This window comes from Lissotriton vulgaris, chromosome 2_2, assembly GCF_964263255.1.
Source record: "Lissotriton vulgaris chromosome 2_2, aLisVul1.2, whole genome shotgun sequence".
Taxonomy (NCBI): domain Eukaryota; kingdom Metazoa; phylum Chordata; class Amphibia; order Caudata; family Salamandridae; genus Lissotriton; species Lissotriton vulgaris.
In genome coordinates, this window is record NC_141688.1 from 86,694,196 (window position 1) to 86,710,253 (window position 16,058).

Below are 16,058 nucleotides of genomic sequence, written 5' to 3' on the forward strand. Positions count from 1 at the left end.
TAAACATTGGATGAGAAAAATGTTTGAAAAAGGCACTATTATTCACCTATGTTGGTGTTCTCCACCCAGCTGTATTTCAGCCTCAGTGGAGAACATGCCCCAGGCTCCCATTGCCTATCTGAGTGCTGTGGTCCAATCACAACACTGCATTGCAGCGTTGTGATGGGTTAGGGGAGCCTGGGTGTGTTTCCTGTTCTGGCCAGGGCGAGGGACTGTAGAGGAGAGAGGCAGTGAGAATGTATGTTTTTTCGTGGGGGGTTTTAAGCTCTCTCCCCGCTATCCCCTGCCCTACAACCCTCGATCCATGACGGCAGCTACTGATTTTATGCTGAATTGTACAGCTGGGAAGTTACTAGAGATTGGAGGTTAAAGTCAACAAGGATATTGGAGAGCCTGAAATGCCAATTTTAGAAAAGAAGTTGAAGGGTTTGAGAGCCTGAGCTGGTACTGTCCTATTCAGATGGGAAGAATGGTAGAAAGGTCTGGCGGGCGGTCGCGTGCTGGAAAGAAATGGATGCCAGACCGGAAATTAGTCTGAAAAGGCTCATTCCTTGTTAGTAGTATTGTAATGGTGTTGAAGTGAAAGGGAACTGTATAGAGAAGTGAGCCCAGATGTCTGAACAAATATACCCACAATACAAAATAGGGTGCAAATTGTATCGTAAGGGAAAAACTGAGTAGAAATAAAGATATAAAATGAGGCAACAGCTGTTTTGAACTGCGTAATATAAAACATTACAGTAGGTGTCAAATTTGAAGGGTATAATGCATGTGATGCAGTTAATCAGAAAAAATGGACACTTGTTACACCTTCTAACCTTCGGTTTAAAGGATGAAGAGTACCCTCAAAAACTCAATGCAAATCGAAGGTGCGGTATATATGGTTCATCCGCCCCGCATTGTAGTTGTGGCAGTTATCATCGGGTTTTCTTCTGTTTTGTCAACTGCCAGCCTCACCCGAGGCACCTCTGGGTTATTTGGTGCAGTGTCCAGAGATATGAGGGTTTCCCCGTGCAAAGAAAAAAGTGGCAAAAGTGATGTGCAGAAGAAAAATAGTTAAAAAAGGAGAAATAGCCCCAAGGATTTATTTAGGGGTATATTTCCACTATGGTTTAAAAATAGAACTATACTTTGTGCAGACCGAGTTACTGAGTCTGTCGGTATTTTTTAGCATAACGTCGACATGTTTCAGCTCCTTGGGCCCTAGGGGTCTATGGAGCCTTCGTCAGGACTAATACAAACAATAAAACATAAATTATACTCACACTATTTGTGCGGTATCAGTTATATCAATTTTTCATTTTCTCAATTTTGTGGAAGTCATTCCACTGGGGGGTTTCGTTTGTTGAAGCCCAAAGCTTAAAAATGTGGATGTTGCTCCACTTCGGGGGTTCGCTTTTGGGGCCCAGAGCCGCGTGGAAGGAGTCTCCTGTCTTGTGCTGGCTCTGCCCCCGGATATCCTTTGGGCTTCAACAAACGAAACCCCCCAGTGGAATGACTTCCACAAAATTGAGAAAATGAAAAATTGATATAACTGATACCGCACAAATAGTGTGAGTATAATTTATGTTTTATTGTTTGTATTAGAAACATGTCGACGTTATGCTAAAAAATACCGACAGACTCAGTAACTCGGTCTGCACAAAGTATAGTTCTATTTTTAAACCATAGTGGAAATATACCCCTAAATAAATCCTTGGGGCTATTTCTCCTTTTTTAACTATTTTTCTTCTGCACATCACTTTTGCCACTTTTTTCTTTGCACGGGGAAACCCTCATATCTCTGGACACTGCACCAAATAACCCAGAGGTGCCTCGGGTGAGGCTGGCAGTTGACAAAACAGAAGAAAACCCGATGATAACTGCCACAACTACAATGCGGGGCGGATGAACCATATATACCGCACCTTCGATTTGCATTGAGTTTTTGAGGGTACTCTTCATCCTTTAAACCGAAGGTTAGAAGGTGTAACAAGTGTCCATTTTTTCTGATTAACTGCATCTAATATCCGGGGAAAGAAACGGACACAACTTTTCCTCATCCCTCCATTTTTTGATGAACATATAATGCATGTGAACCTTTTAGGAAGCCAAAGCAGATAAGTATTAGTTTTGGAGAATGATCAGAGAAGGTGAACTCACAGAAAGGATAACAACAGCCAAAAGAGTAAAGCTGCTGGGAGTGGAGACCATACAATAGAGTAATGTAGAATATCAAGATTAAAAGCATCATATTATTGTCTGGTAGAGCTGACAAATGGGTTGGAGGAGAGAAAAGTTCCAAGTTATTGACACATTAAAAGGTGTAAAATGGATAGTAGAATGCATCACTATATGGGATAGGAGTTCAAAGAGAAAAAGTGAATTGCCTTTAGTATTAAAGAGGGACGTATATCATCATCAGAATAATAATCTTATATAAAATTTTAAAAATCCTTGCTCTGACATGTGTTCATATCCATTGATTGAAACATAAATAACTATCTCAATGCTTGTAGATAGAACATGTTAATCAATAAATAAACTAAAGACGTGTGATCCACAGACAAAATCTATTGAAAAGGTGGCTACAAAATGTGGATACATCCTATCATTGTTGTAGTGACTAACATGGTGTAATCAAATCATAATTGCCTTATAATTGAAATCAGAATGGTAGAGCAGAATTCTGCCATGAAAGCAAGTGACTGATTCTAGGCACAGGCAATACTAGGCAGCCCCATGGGGCGTAACCAGTGGAAGGCACCAGGTTAATCCTACAAGTAGCAAATGGTGCCAGCAGGCAAGTAGCGAAATAGCAAAACGTTAGACATGACAATTATTGACATCACCCCTGCCTCCACTAAAGTACTTTTGCTGCACTGGGAAACAACTCTTGATCTACACCAGCACACCCCAAAGGTACAGCACAATCTCTGTCCGTCCATACTCTCCACCCGCTACCTTGCACGTACTTGGGGTGGTCGTAGACGAGTTTGCCATTGTTCCCCACTACCAGGATGATAGGGTTGTTCTTCTGCAAGTAAGGAGAAGATGGTTAGATGTACAGTATACAGATCCCTTGGACAGAGCACAAGAAGTGGTCCAAGGTTTAAAGCGACTTACTCTGTCATCGTTATCGAAGGTGTCGAAGAAGATGCCAACGCCGTCCCAAAGATCCGAGGCACCATATACAGAGCCGGTCTGACCACGCTCCTTGGTGTACCACACTGCCTGCAAGAGAACAAGTGAGGAGGTGAAGCGACCTCTGACAGTATCGTAAGTTCAACTATACAGTGTGCATTTTACATTGTCACAGACACCCATTGACACATTTTATGTCATAAACTCCACTGGAGAATGTCACAGCTTCCACTGCAGCATAAACTGCCACCACCATGCATTGTTCAATAGTGTTGCACACATACAGTCTTGCAGATTCCATTACACTCGGTCAGATCCTTCAATATACCATGTCTAGACATAAGTCACAGACTCCATAAGACAGTGATGTCTTGAATATAGCATCATAGCCTCCTTTTCAATGTCATTGTGTTTATCTTACTTTACTAATGTCTCCATTGCAGTATCACAAATCCCTTTATGCAGTATGAAAGCCTCCACTATAGTGCTACAAACTACACTATACAGTAACAGCCTACAGTGCACTGTAGTATCACAAACCCCATAATACAGCATCACAGCCTCTGTTTTTTGTTACAAGCTGCACAGTACAACGTTACAGCCTCCAGTTGGGGGATCACAGTTTCTATTTTGAAGGCCCACTTTTTCTGTAAATAAACCACTGCCTAAACATGGTCACAGCCACACACTACATAATGTCACAGTTGTCATTAAATTGGGTCATGTCCAACACTATGTACCACCATTTTTTTCCCAATGTCAGACTGTGCACCATTACATACTGCAATGTACAGTATCAAAGACTATATTATACAGTGTAACAGCTCCAAAACTACAGGGGCCTATTCGCAAATTGCATTTTGCAGTACGTTTACAAGTGCTGCTCATGTAATTCACAAATCTACATGCAGAGGTTTCGGTCTCCGTCACTCCTATCTTTTATGTGGGGAGATCTCCGCCCCAACTGCAGAGATTTCTATACAATTGTGTATACAATTGTGTAGTAAATGTGGGAGAGTCAGGTGGAAGTCCTTGATAATGACAAATACTAATAAATAGGAGGGATTTAGAAAGGAGTAAAGAGGGTTTGGGATGGTTAAGGAGAGCTTTAGGGAGGGACACACATCCACCCACAAACGAGGAAGCCTATTCCTATTCACAAACTGCACTTATAACATTTCAAAAGCCATAAAGGCCCCGGAATAGTAGTAAATATATTCCAGCCTAGACCTGCAATAATCCAGCATCACACATAGCTAATCACTAATACTTCAGCACCCTCCCATAGAAAATAATTGGGGCAGGGACTTAAATTAACACCCCATAGTGATTAATGTTGAATTAAATGAACATAGTTTAACATACAAAAATAATTATATATATATATATCTATATATATATATACGTACGCACACACATAATCCAGTGGCAGTCACCAATGGGTAGTTATAGTCAGCCTTGTGTTTCCGTAAAAAAAGTGTTTTTTGTTTTACTAATAACTTTGGCAACGTTTGACAAATCTTGACCAAACCTTTCAAAATAGAAATGTTCATCCTAGAAAGTTTAGGGGTGATCCATCACATTAGGTCGAGAAAAAGGGGGTGGGGGGTCAAAATGCATTTTCCCCATTACTTTTTCCATAGGAAATTTATATGCAACTACAGGCTGAAACAATTTAAACCAAATTAGGCAGAACTCCAGATCTTGGTCCAAAAAGCCACCTTTTTATGATTTGGTGTAAATTCATTCAGTAGCTTTTGAGAAATTAAGGCTTACAATGTTTGTATATTTCACACTGTAGAGGTTCTGCAACTCATTGGTGTGCTCAACCATGCATTGTGATTGGATGGTTGCAACCTGAAAAAAAGTTATGGCTGCCATCTTAGGACTTGGGGACTCAGTCCCGAGTCCTAAAAAAGGAAAAAGAAAATAAGATATAAAGGGCCTGGCTGGGCCTGATGCCCTGGGCCTTGTGACTACCTTCAGGTCAAATTTTTTTTGGGGGTTCTGGCGATCTGCAGATGGACCGGAACACCCAATGTGACACCTCTGGGGATACGACCAAACACACACAATCCAGAGCAAAGCGCATGAGATCACATGTTGGGTGTTGTGGTGAATCAGAAGATCCACAGGATCCCCCCCCCCCCCCACACGAAAAAATGGGGGCTGTGCTCCTGTTGAGGGGCTTGGTGCACAGCCTGGCAGCGGCCTAACCCCATGCTGCACATGGCTATGAACATCTTACTTTATGTTAGAAATTAGAAATTCATTCAAAAACGACGTTATAATTAGGAACTGCAATAAAACCTTATATTACCATTTTAAAAAACCTTAGAAATTCACTGGAAAAAAAGGTTAAAGGGACATTATAGTTGAGTGAAAATGTAATTTACAACATACTGTTTTAAGGTAACAAAACCACAGAAATTCACAAGTTATTTTTATCTTAAGTAACTTTAACTCGTGCCCTAGAGTAACTATAGCTTTTGTCCTTGCTGTGCACTGCTTCAGCCCTTGCACATTACATCACTCATAACATATTCAATGACTGCATTGAAACATCCCAAATGACATCTGAAATTAAATCATTGATAACACTGTGGATGACGATTGTGAGTTGAGACGGTTGTGTTGGATGTGGTGAGTTCTAAGAGTATAGAATAAATATAGAGTTCGCAGAACGTTATCTTCTGTAGGAAGGTGGAATCTGACTATATGGTTACCCCAACTTTTTTCCTGGTGTTTTGCTGGTTTTCGACTTAGTTGGCCTGGGACCCTGCTATTCAGGGCCCCAGTCTATCTGCTTTCTCTATAAAATGGACTCCATGTACTTTAGGTACATACCAGATTGGTTACTGGGTCACCCTTGTGAGCCCCTGAATAGTGTACCATAGGTACCCAGGGCATAGGTGCATCCCAGGCCTACCAGGGGCTGCAGCATGTATTATGCCACCCCTGGCTGGCCCTCCAAACTGACACCACAGGTCTGTTCACCCCTTACTTAGATATAGTATACCTATATCTACCTTATATATAGACACATATGCACCTATAAGTCACTCCTATGGTAGGCTTCGACAATCCTGGAGGCAGAGTGCTTGGTTTTATGTGAGAGGGTGCTCTGGCATGAGCTGAGCCCCTCTGCAGCTTTTGGAACCATCTCCTTATAGCTGTTCTATGATATAGCCAAACCATATACTCCTAAGTGCATTATAATCCTCGAGGTTAATGCTAACGTTGGTTTGGCTTTATCAAAACATGTCGTGTAGGGTGTCAAACACTTTGGAATACTACCCCCGCCAATTCTGGTGGCGGGGGTAGCATTCCACCCTTCTAGAGGGAAAAAACATGTATGTTACTGCTTTACCCGGTTAAAGTTAAACAGAGCCTCAGCATCACAAAATGGATGCTGCTGCCACAGACACGAGTCTGACCTCTTGTTGCTGAGGGAAACTCCAGCAAGGGCGGCCTAGACAATAGGTTTCCTGTCCAGGGAGGTGCCAGCACCTCCCCAGTCAGGGGTTTTGTGTATTGGGGCAGGGAGGGCTGCATTCAGTGAATGCATCTAGACCATGGGTACTCATAGTACGGCCCGCGGGCCGGTGACGGCCCGGCAAGCCTTCCTTGGTGGCCCGGGGACCTTGCAAACATCGTACCCATGTATTTTTTTTTTTAAAGAGTGTCTGCTGCAGTGCGACTCTGAGAGTCTCTGCTGCTCTGTGGGGGCCGGGCGATTCTTGCATAGCCAGAGTGGAGCTGCAAGGGCCTAAGATGAGGTGAAATACAACAAAGCCTCATTATCATGCAAATGGCCTTTAATGACCTGTGAAGTGCTTGGGTGCGGCTGTGTGTGTGTGTGTGTGTGTGTGCGTCTGGAAGCTGTCTCAGAGAGGGAGGGAGAGAGGGAGTGAGGGAGGGGGAGAGCGAGGTAGAGAGGGAGGGAGACGGGGAGTGGGACGGGGGAGTGAGAGAGGGGGAGAGTGAGGGGGGTGAGTGAGAGAGGGAGTGAGAGAGGGGGAGTGTGGGAGGGAGTGAGAGAGAGACAGACAGAGGGAAGGAGACAGAGAGACAGACAGAGGGAAGGAGACAGAGGGAGGGTTGGAGAGAGGGAGCGAGGGAGAGAGGGAGCGAGGGAGTGAGGGAGGGGGAGAGGGAGAGAGAGGGAGAGAGGGAGGGAGAGAGGGAGAGAGGGGTGAGAGAGCGAGGGAGAGAGAGAGCGAGGGAGAGAGGGAGTGAGAGATGGAGTGAGAGAGGGAGAGAGGGAGCGAGGGAGAGAGGAGGGAGGGAGAGAGAGAGGGAGTGAGGGAGAGAGGGAGAGAGAGAGAGAGGGAGTGAGAGAGTGAGAGAGAGAGAGGAGTGCGAGGAGTGAGAGAGAGAGGGAGGGAGTGAGAGAGAGGAAGTGAGAGAGAGGAAGTGAGAGGGAGGGAGTGAGAGAGAGGGAGTGAGAGAGGGAGGGAATGAGAGGGAGGGAATGAGAGAGAGAGGGAGTGAGAGAGACGGACAGAGGGAGGGAGAGGGAAGGAGCGAGGGAGGGAGCGAGGGAGGGAGAGAGGGAACAAGGGAGGGAGTGAGAGAGAGGGAGTGAGGGAGGGAGAGAGGGAGTGAGGGAGGGAGAGAGAGAGGGAGTGAGGGAGAGAGGGAGTGAGGGAGGGAGGGAGAGAGAGAGGAGTGAGAGACAGAGGGAGTGAGAGAGAGGGAGTGAGAGACAGAGGGAGTGAGAGACAGAGGGAGTGAGAGAGACAGACAAGGAGGGAGCGAGGGACGGTGCGAGCGAGGGAGAGAGAGAGGGAGCGAGGGAGGGAGAGAGAGGGAGAGAGGGAGCAAGAGAGGGAGCGAAACAGGGAGCGAGAGAGGGAGGGAGAGAGGGAGGGAGGGCGAGGGAGTGAGTGAGTGAAGAGTGAGTGAGTGAGTGAGTGAGTGAGTGAGTGAGTGAGTGAGTGAGTGAGTGAGTGAGGGAATGAGTGAGAGAGGGAGTGAGAGGGAGTGAGAGAGACAGACAGACAGAGAGAGGGAGGGAGCGAGGGAGGGTGGGAGCGAGGGAGGGAGGGAGAGAGGGAGAGAGGGAGGGAGGGAGAGAGGGAGAGAGAGAGGGAGCGAGAGAGGAAGAGAGAGGGAGAGAGTGAGTAAGACAGGGAGCGAGGGAGGGAGAGAGGGATCGAGATAGGGAGGGAGAGAGGGAGAGAGAGAGGGAGGGAGAGAGGGAGGGAGAGAGGGAGGGAGAGAGAGAGAGGGAGTGAGTGAGTGAGTGAGGGAGAGAGATGTGTGTATGCCGGGTCTCGTGGCTCAGTGGACGAAGGCTTCCGCTGCAGGGACCTGTGATCAACCTCATGGTCATAGTTCTTTTTGTTGATCTAGCCCGCACCCTCCCCCACTGACCTCACCCCCACCGGTGCGGCCCTCGGACACAAACCACACTGTAAATTTTGCCCCCGATAGAATGTTTGTGAGTACCCATGATCTAGACACTGCCTGGGGCACACAAGGTGCTCCATGCATAGCCTGGTTCAAACCAGTTGCTGGGGCACTTCAGCCCCAGCTCTGGCGCGAAACTGGACAAAGGGAAAGGGGTGTAACCACCCCCTTCTCAGGTCCACCCATAGGAGGGACCTAGGCAGGTAATCCATCCCCCATCTTTAGTGTAAGTATAGGAGCTGTGTCCCCAGGGCTTTAGATTATCCTGGAGAGAAACTTTGATACAGAACTCTTGGACCTTCGACATTCTTTTCTGACTAGAAGACGGAAGACATCTCCCTTGCGGTCAAGGAGTGACCACCCTGTTCAAACAGGCACCATCAGCAACTTTGCAGGTCTGCAGTTTCAAGGCTCCCGCCGAAACTCGAAGGCTCTGCGACTCAAAAACTAGACTTCCAGACTTCTCTGACCCCGACCCACATTCACAGCAAAGCTGAGACCTGTGGCGTGCCCGAGAGACGTGGGACCGGACATCTTGGACATACTGTATTTTGCTACCTGCACTCCTTTTCTGAAGCCACAGTAAGTTGTGCATTGGGGTATGAGAAGCCCCAACCCAGAGCATCATTTGAACTGAAGCTCAGACCCCCACACTCCGGGAGTTTCCCGTGGGCCTGCCTTTACATTTGTGCTTGATGCGTCTTCCCACTTCCTTGCCTGTTGGCTAGTGAGCCCCCTGAAGAAGATGCCATCTTGAATCTAACTTGCGATCCTGGTTGCTCCAAGCTTGCTCCAGCATCTCTAAAAAGGAGATGCGGCACAGACCTTGCTGGTCTGCAACAGAGCCAATCTTGACATACTGTGTGGGTTGCGATTGCCAAGGCTTGTTGGGTCCAATCCGGATACCGACACCGCAGTCAACAAGATCCTTTATGGGACAGCTTGAATCCAGCACCTGGTCATCGTCGATGCCTCCTGGACCTCGTGGCTGAAGAGACAAACTCACCTTCTTCACCTTCAAGCACGCGACATCGCCTGGTTCCTTCCTGGTCACTGGCTAGTGACCCAGACTCTGTCCCCTCTGCTTTCAGGTTCTTCACATCACCGATCCACCCTTGGATCCACCCGGACACTTTTCCTCTGGTCGCCTGCAGCACTTATTTGCAGATCTCCAAAGTAAACGACGACGAAACCCGACACGAAAAGACACCTATGCACCCGGCTTCCCTGGGTGAGGTAACACGAGTACTCCGGTGCTCCCGTGGGTCTTGACTCTCGAAGTGTCTTAGTTTAAAAGGGTTCCATCCTAGTCCATCCGGAAGTGTCCTTAAACAGTAACTTTGTAACTTCTTTGTTTCCCATTATTCGTCAATGGTAACTAGCGACTGTGTTTACACACTGCACGTGTCTCCCGTGGGCCTCCTACTTCCGAACCTTTGGTTGTTTAGTGTAGCCCCAGTGATTCTACAGGCCCTAGGCCTGCTTTCTAACTCTCACGTGGTTCTTATACCACTTTCTTAGTATATGGTTCCTGAGCCCCCTAGGGCATAACTGTATATGTGCAACTTATCGTATGCTAATTGAGTAACTTGCGATGTACTTTTACCTCTGACCTCATAAAGAGTGCAGAGGGGTTGTGTATAGAATAAATACATATATATTTGATATATACCTTGTGTGGTGTCCTTTCATTTGGTATTCAAGGGATTATACTTGGTAAAACAACTGGCTTCGCATGCTCTCTGAAGTCTTAGCCTATTGACTTCTGGTCCATGATACCACTAGGATAGTTTTCTATAAGGTTGACTTTACAACCACCATCAATAAGGGTTGATTAGACTGGTGCAAGATGCCCACTAGAATTAGTGGACTTCATATTCCAGGCTAACTTCTCACATTGGTGTGCAGCGGATGGGATAAGAGCTTACTGTTGTTTTACCATATAATCTTGAGATATCATTTGAAAGATCACATTAATGTACCTATAGGTACATATAAATCAAGTTCTTATAATACACAAGTTCTACTGCACTTAGCAGTTGTAGGTGGTAAAGGCCTAGCACACCCTGACTACAACTCCTAGAGAGGTTCTAGTAGGAAACCATTTAGTGTAGGTAGGTGCACACACCACACCTCACTAGAAAATGTCCTTGGAAGCAGGCCCTAGTGGACCTATTCCAGAAGAAACCCAGAGGGTGCCTTCTAAGTATGACTCATTCACTTTTCATGAACTGAGAAGCCTGTGTGCAGTCAGAAAATTGAGACAAGAACAGAGTCCAACCTTCAACCACCTGGTAGATATCTTAGTGGCTCATGATGCAGGTGGATGCAGGTCTGTCTGTTGCAGCGACAGACGCATCCATTTGGAGAAATCAGTTATCAGGGGTCTGGCAGGTGAGGCTCCCGGAGCTAACGCTAAATCCTGTACTATTTTACGTGTTTTTTAAACAATCACTGTTTTTCATTTGTAGCCCTCGTGAGCATTCTTTTGTGCATTCTGCCTACCTGATACTTCTTGTTGCCCGCCCCGGTCCGCCGCGTCCATTGTGTGCGTTTGTTTGCAGAAGGTGAGGAGCCCAGCACTTCCGGGCACTGCAGGAAGCAGATTAGCACTCTAGTCTCGCTGTCCTGCCCCTTACTTAATGAGGGAAGGCGCCCCAAAGGCAAGCCCGTCTGCGCCCGTTCGCGGCCGGGCGCGGCCAGGGGACAGAATCCCTGCTCAAAATAAAACAGTGGGACCTAATAGTCTTCAGTATACGCAAGAACAGCTGATACGCTGGTGCCCTATTATTAAAGAAGCTTGCAGGCATATTATGCATCCAGAAATGATACCTGGTCAGTGTAAGGTATGCCTTTACGACCCCTTAGTTCTTTTGGGTGACGAAAGGGAGGTGGAGAAATTAAGCATGATTCAGGTGAATTGCCGCTCCCTTAAAAAGCATAGATTGGAAATCTATGATCTTCTAGTGGACTGCCAGCCGGACGTGCTATTTTTAACGGAGACCTGGCTTGATGAGGCGTCCGCCCCGGAGATTTTGGAAGCCCTCCTGCTGGCATATGGCTTGTTGAGAATTGACCGGGGGGCCCAGCGAGGGGATGAAATAGCACTGGTGCATAAACTGGAGTTGACATGCGCCCTAGAACCAGTGAATATCATTAATAGCGAAGCAGGTTTCTTCTCTATTAAAGTCTCCCCTAATTACACCGTAAATGGCTATCTTATTTATCGTCCTCCAGGGATATCCACACAATTTGTGGACAGCTTGTTGGAGGTGGTGACTCAACCAGCTCTACGATATAGCAGAGTTTTAATTTTGGGTTATCTGAACCTACATTTCGAGGATTCTAGTTGCAAGGAGGCTCAAGGGGTTATTGCCTCCATGAAGTCTTTGATTTTGATCTCCTATCGCTGACACCCACGGATCAAGCGGGCCATCTTCTTGACCCTATCTTTGCTAACTGGGACGAAGTGAAGGCACAGTGCCCTATCAGCGTTCCCTGGTCTGATCACTGCCTTGTCCCGTTTTCGGTCTTAAGTAGGTCGTTAGAGGCAACATTGAGGAGACCCTCATTTCCCAAACGTAGGAATTGGAAGAAATTTAGCCAAGAAACATTTGAGCTTGCCTTGAAGCAAGACTATCCTCTGTTAAGTGGGACACTTAATGAGGCTTGGAAAGCATATGGAGATTGGATGACTAAGGCATTAGAAAAAGTGGCACCATGGACCAACAGGGCCCCAGCACGTTGCACTAAGTCTGCTCCATGGTTCAATGAGGAATTAAGAGCTGCCAAATCCGTTTGTAAAGATCTAGAATGCACATGGCGCAAAGACTATGGTACAACCCATAAGCTGCAATATAAGAACAGCATGAGGAAGTATCATAGGCTGATAAGGAAAGTGAAAAGAGAATTCTTAAAGGAGAGAATTGAGTCAGCCGAAAATTCTTCTAAGGAACTCTTCTCAATATACAAGGAGCTAACGTTGCCCAATAGAATAGTGGCCCAGGACACCTTTTCCGAAGAGATCTGTGAGTCTATTGCGGACCACTACGTGAAGAAGGTGGAGAAGATATACGTGTCCTTCCCGACGGGGGCTGGTAAGGACATATTTGACCTTGACGGTAGTACGAGGCATACAATGGACAAATACTTGAATCAGTTTGAGGTTCCTCTGAGATTGGAATTGCTGAGAATTGCGCATGGCATTCAATCAGGATCTCCCACCGATGCTGCTCCGCCCAAGATTTTTAGGAATCGGTTAGATTTCCTGATAAACCATATAGGTCATATGGCCACTCTCTCCTTTCAGGAAAGTTATGTGCCTGATGATTGGAAAATGGCTCAGGTAATCCCTATAAAAAAGAAAGTAAATGTAAATATATCCCAACTGGATAAACTCCGCCCCATCTCGCTCCTTCCTTTCTGCATGAAAGTAGTGGAGAAAATAGTTAATATCCAGCTAATGAAATTTATGAAAGAAGGCCAACTTCTCCACGCATCCCAATCCGGCTTTAGGACAATGCATTCAACGGAAACCGCCCTTCTCTTCTCCACAGAGATGCTCCGGCAAAAAGTGGAAGAGACAGACAGCTGCCTTAGTATTACTAGACCTGAGTGCGGCTTTTGACACCGTCTCGCACTCATTGCTGCTAGCACGTCTCAGTGAAGCTGGAGTGGCTGGATCGGCCCACAATTGGCTGTGCTAATTTCTTGCGGATAGGAGTTTCCAAGTTTACTGCCCCCCGTTCAAATCAGCATCTCGGTGTTTAAGGCAGGGGGTCCCACAGGGCTCTATTCTGAGCCCTACGTTGTTTAACCTTTATATGGAACCCCTTGCGAGGATTGTGGAATTATATGGTGTGGAAATTGTATCCTAAGCCGACGACACACAATTGGTGGTCACTTTATCCCAGAGCCCGGTTGAGGCGGCAGCCAACTTCTCCGCCTGTCTAACTGATTTAGCTGGCTTGATGAATAATAACTGTCTCCGCCTTAATGGGAATAAAACCGAGTAGTTAGTGATCGGTAATATACCATCTATTTGGTCGTCGGCTTGGTGGCCTCTAGAACTAGGTCCCACACCTACTCCTTCTGTCCTTGTGAAGAACTTAGGTGTATACCTGGATACCAATCTCTCCTTTGAACAACACATTGGCAGTATGACAGGCAAATGCTATGGCATTCTGAAAACTCTTCGTAAAGTCTTAGATCTTCTTCACATTAAAGCAAGGAAAACGTTGATACACGCCATAGTCACCTCCCACCTGACATTTTTTGCTTATTGGTCTTAACAAGAAAGGGATGCACCAACTCCAATGTGTCCAAAATGCGGCCGCAAGACTTGTACTTAACCTGCCCAGGAAGTCATCAGGGAAACGAGCCTTAGCCACCCTGTACTGGCTCCCCATACGGGAACGTATTAGGTTTAAAACTATGTGTATGGCTCACCGTATTGCACAGGGCAAGGGCCCTGCATATGCTGACCATTTACCGTCCTCAGCGAATTTTGAGATCTCTTGGAAGTGTGCAATTCCACGTCCCTCGCATTCATGAAGCTCGAATGGGAGGTCGTTCCTTTAGATACTTAGCCTGCAAACAGTGGAAAGAACTACCCATTGAACTCCAGATAGAGCCTTCGGAAACAAGGTTCCGTCTGAAACTCAAGACTCACCTTTTCCAGAAGAATAACATTTGATTCTGTGTCTTTTGACCTCTACTTTCCGCTGAATGCCTTATTATCTGCCTTCTTCTGGACTACATTCATAGCTCGGGGACACACTGATTATAGTGTAACCAGGCGCTTTACAAATGTTTTTATTATTATTATTATTACTATTATGATGTAGAAAATGTGTTAGAAATGGGGTTGCCACTTCTACAGAGGGTAGCATGGAGCAGAGCGGGCAGGCCAAACTCCTGAGGACATGTGTGATGCATTTACGCAGTACCCACAGACGACGCGCCAGGCACACGACAAAAGAGGCACGACACCGCTTCTGGTTGGAAAAAGAATAAGTTTGTATTATCTCCAACCTGCAAAGGTAAAACACAATAACAGCAGTAATCACAATGGGGCGCCAACTGGGCCAGAGCAAAGTATACCAGGGGGATTATTCACAAGGAAAAATGGGAGAAGTAATAAAAAGGGTTAAGGAAGTCCATTAGTGTCCAGCTGAAATAAAAAGAATGTCAGGAAATGCATAAAACATAGGATCAATATTGCAGGGCAAACTCAGACCTTAATCCTTAGCCTCGCCTAGAAGTAAGCTGTAGGCTTAAACTAAAGCATGAGACATAAAATACACATTAGGTATGAACACTTTCATCCAACATGGGCCTGTGGGCATCAATATTAGCCTCAATGCATTCAACATGGGGCATGGCATTTGCATAGGCACAACTTTAATATCAGGCCTAGACAGGCATATTCACATCCACCATGGGGGTATGAGCCTTAGCATCAAATCAACCAATAGGCGTAAAACCTTAACATCAGGCCTATAATATCCTGGGCGTAACTTTCTGCAGGTATACAGGGGGCTCTCCCGCACATTAGGCATAAAACGGTAACAGGGAACCACTAGACATCAAAACATTCTGCTGGACCTTATCGTGGGAAATATTAGGCACCCTATCAACAGGGGTACAACACCTGAGGCAGGGAACTCTGCAGGAATTCATCAGCAGCCCAAATATTGCAGCAGACTCCTGCCTAGCCAAGGGGGTATTTCTGCCTCAAAGAAAACAGTATCAAGGACACCGGCTACTGCAGGGGGCTAAACAGAGCTTTGTAGACGCAGCGCTGTAAGAGACAGCAGTCCTGCCATAAGACAGATCTTCCCAATAGAACAGTTCCTTCAGGCCAAGCAGCGCTTCTGCCACACAGCGCTTGGGGGCACAGTCCTCCTAATACAGCGCTTAGGAACCAGCAGGTCAGGCATTAACACTTCCAGCAGTGCTGCGCTTCGCAGAGCAACAGCGTCTTCATGGCACAGCGCTTTAGGGTTCTAGCGCTTAGAGTACACAGCAGCGCTCACAGCGCTTGGGCCAGCAGCAGTTCCCAGGGCAATACAGCGCTTGAAACATTCATAGCAGAGCAGTCTTGGTCCCGGCGCTTTGGGGACACGAGGCAGTCTCCTGCAGGCCAGCGCATTCAAGGGCACAGCAGGCTGCAACAGTCCTGGGCAAGGTTAGCGCTTTGCAGGCATGCAGTGCTTCTTCTAGGCACAGCGCTTTAGGATTGTGGTGCTTAGGCAGGTACACATCAGGCAGCACTCATCCAGGGCCAGGCAATCAGTTCCTTAACAGCACAGCGCTTCCCAGATCATAGCGCTTTAGCACACAGCGCTTCCTCTAGGCCCAACACTTCCAGGCGCACAGCGAAAAGGGGGTGGACAGTCCCAGCAGCCAGCCCCAGGGTAAAACTCCTCACCTCCTGGGGGGGTCCAGTCCACGATGCTCCTTTCCTTCTAGGTGCTTCTTTGCACAGCCCTTGCGTGGCACAGGGTCCCGTCAGCTTC

The 16,058-nt window shown here is 46.7% G+C and overlaps 1 protein-coding gene across 3 annotated transcripts in view; it reads right to left on the minus strand.

The window, feature by feature from the left end:
- Positions 1-16,058, minus strand: part of LMAN1L (lectin, mannose binding 1 like) — a 403,151-nt gene that overhangs the window by 354,937 nt on the left and 32,156 nt on the right. For all 3 annotated transcript variants that reach the window (XR_015309176.1, XM_086959336.1, XM_086959337.1), the window contains 2 exons: positions 3,106-3,213; positions 2,955-3,016 (listed from right to left, as the gene is read on the minus strand). Coding sequence is in view for 2 of the 3 variants with exons in the window: in XM_086959336.1 (XP_086815462.1) it covers positions 2,955-3,016; positions 3,106-3,213 (170 nt within the window). In the remaining variant the exon portion in view is untranslated. The remainder of the gene's footprint in view (positions 1-2,954; positions 3,017-3,105; positions 3,214-16,058) is intronic.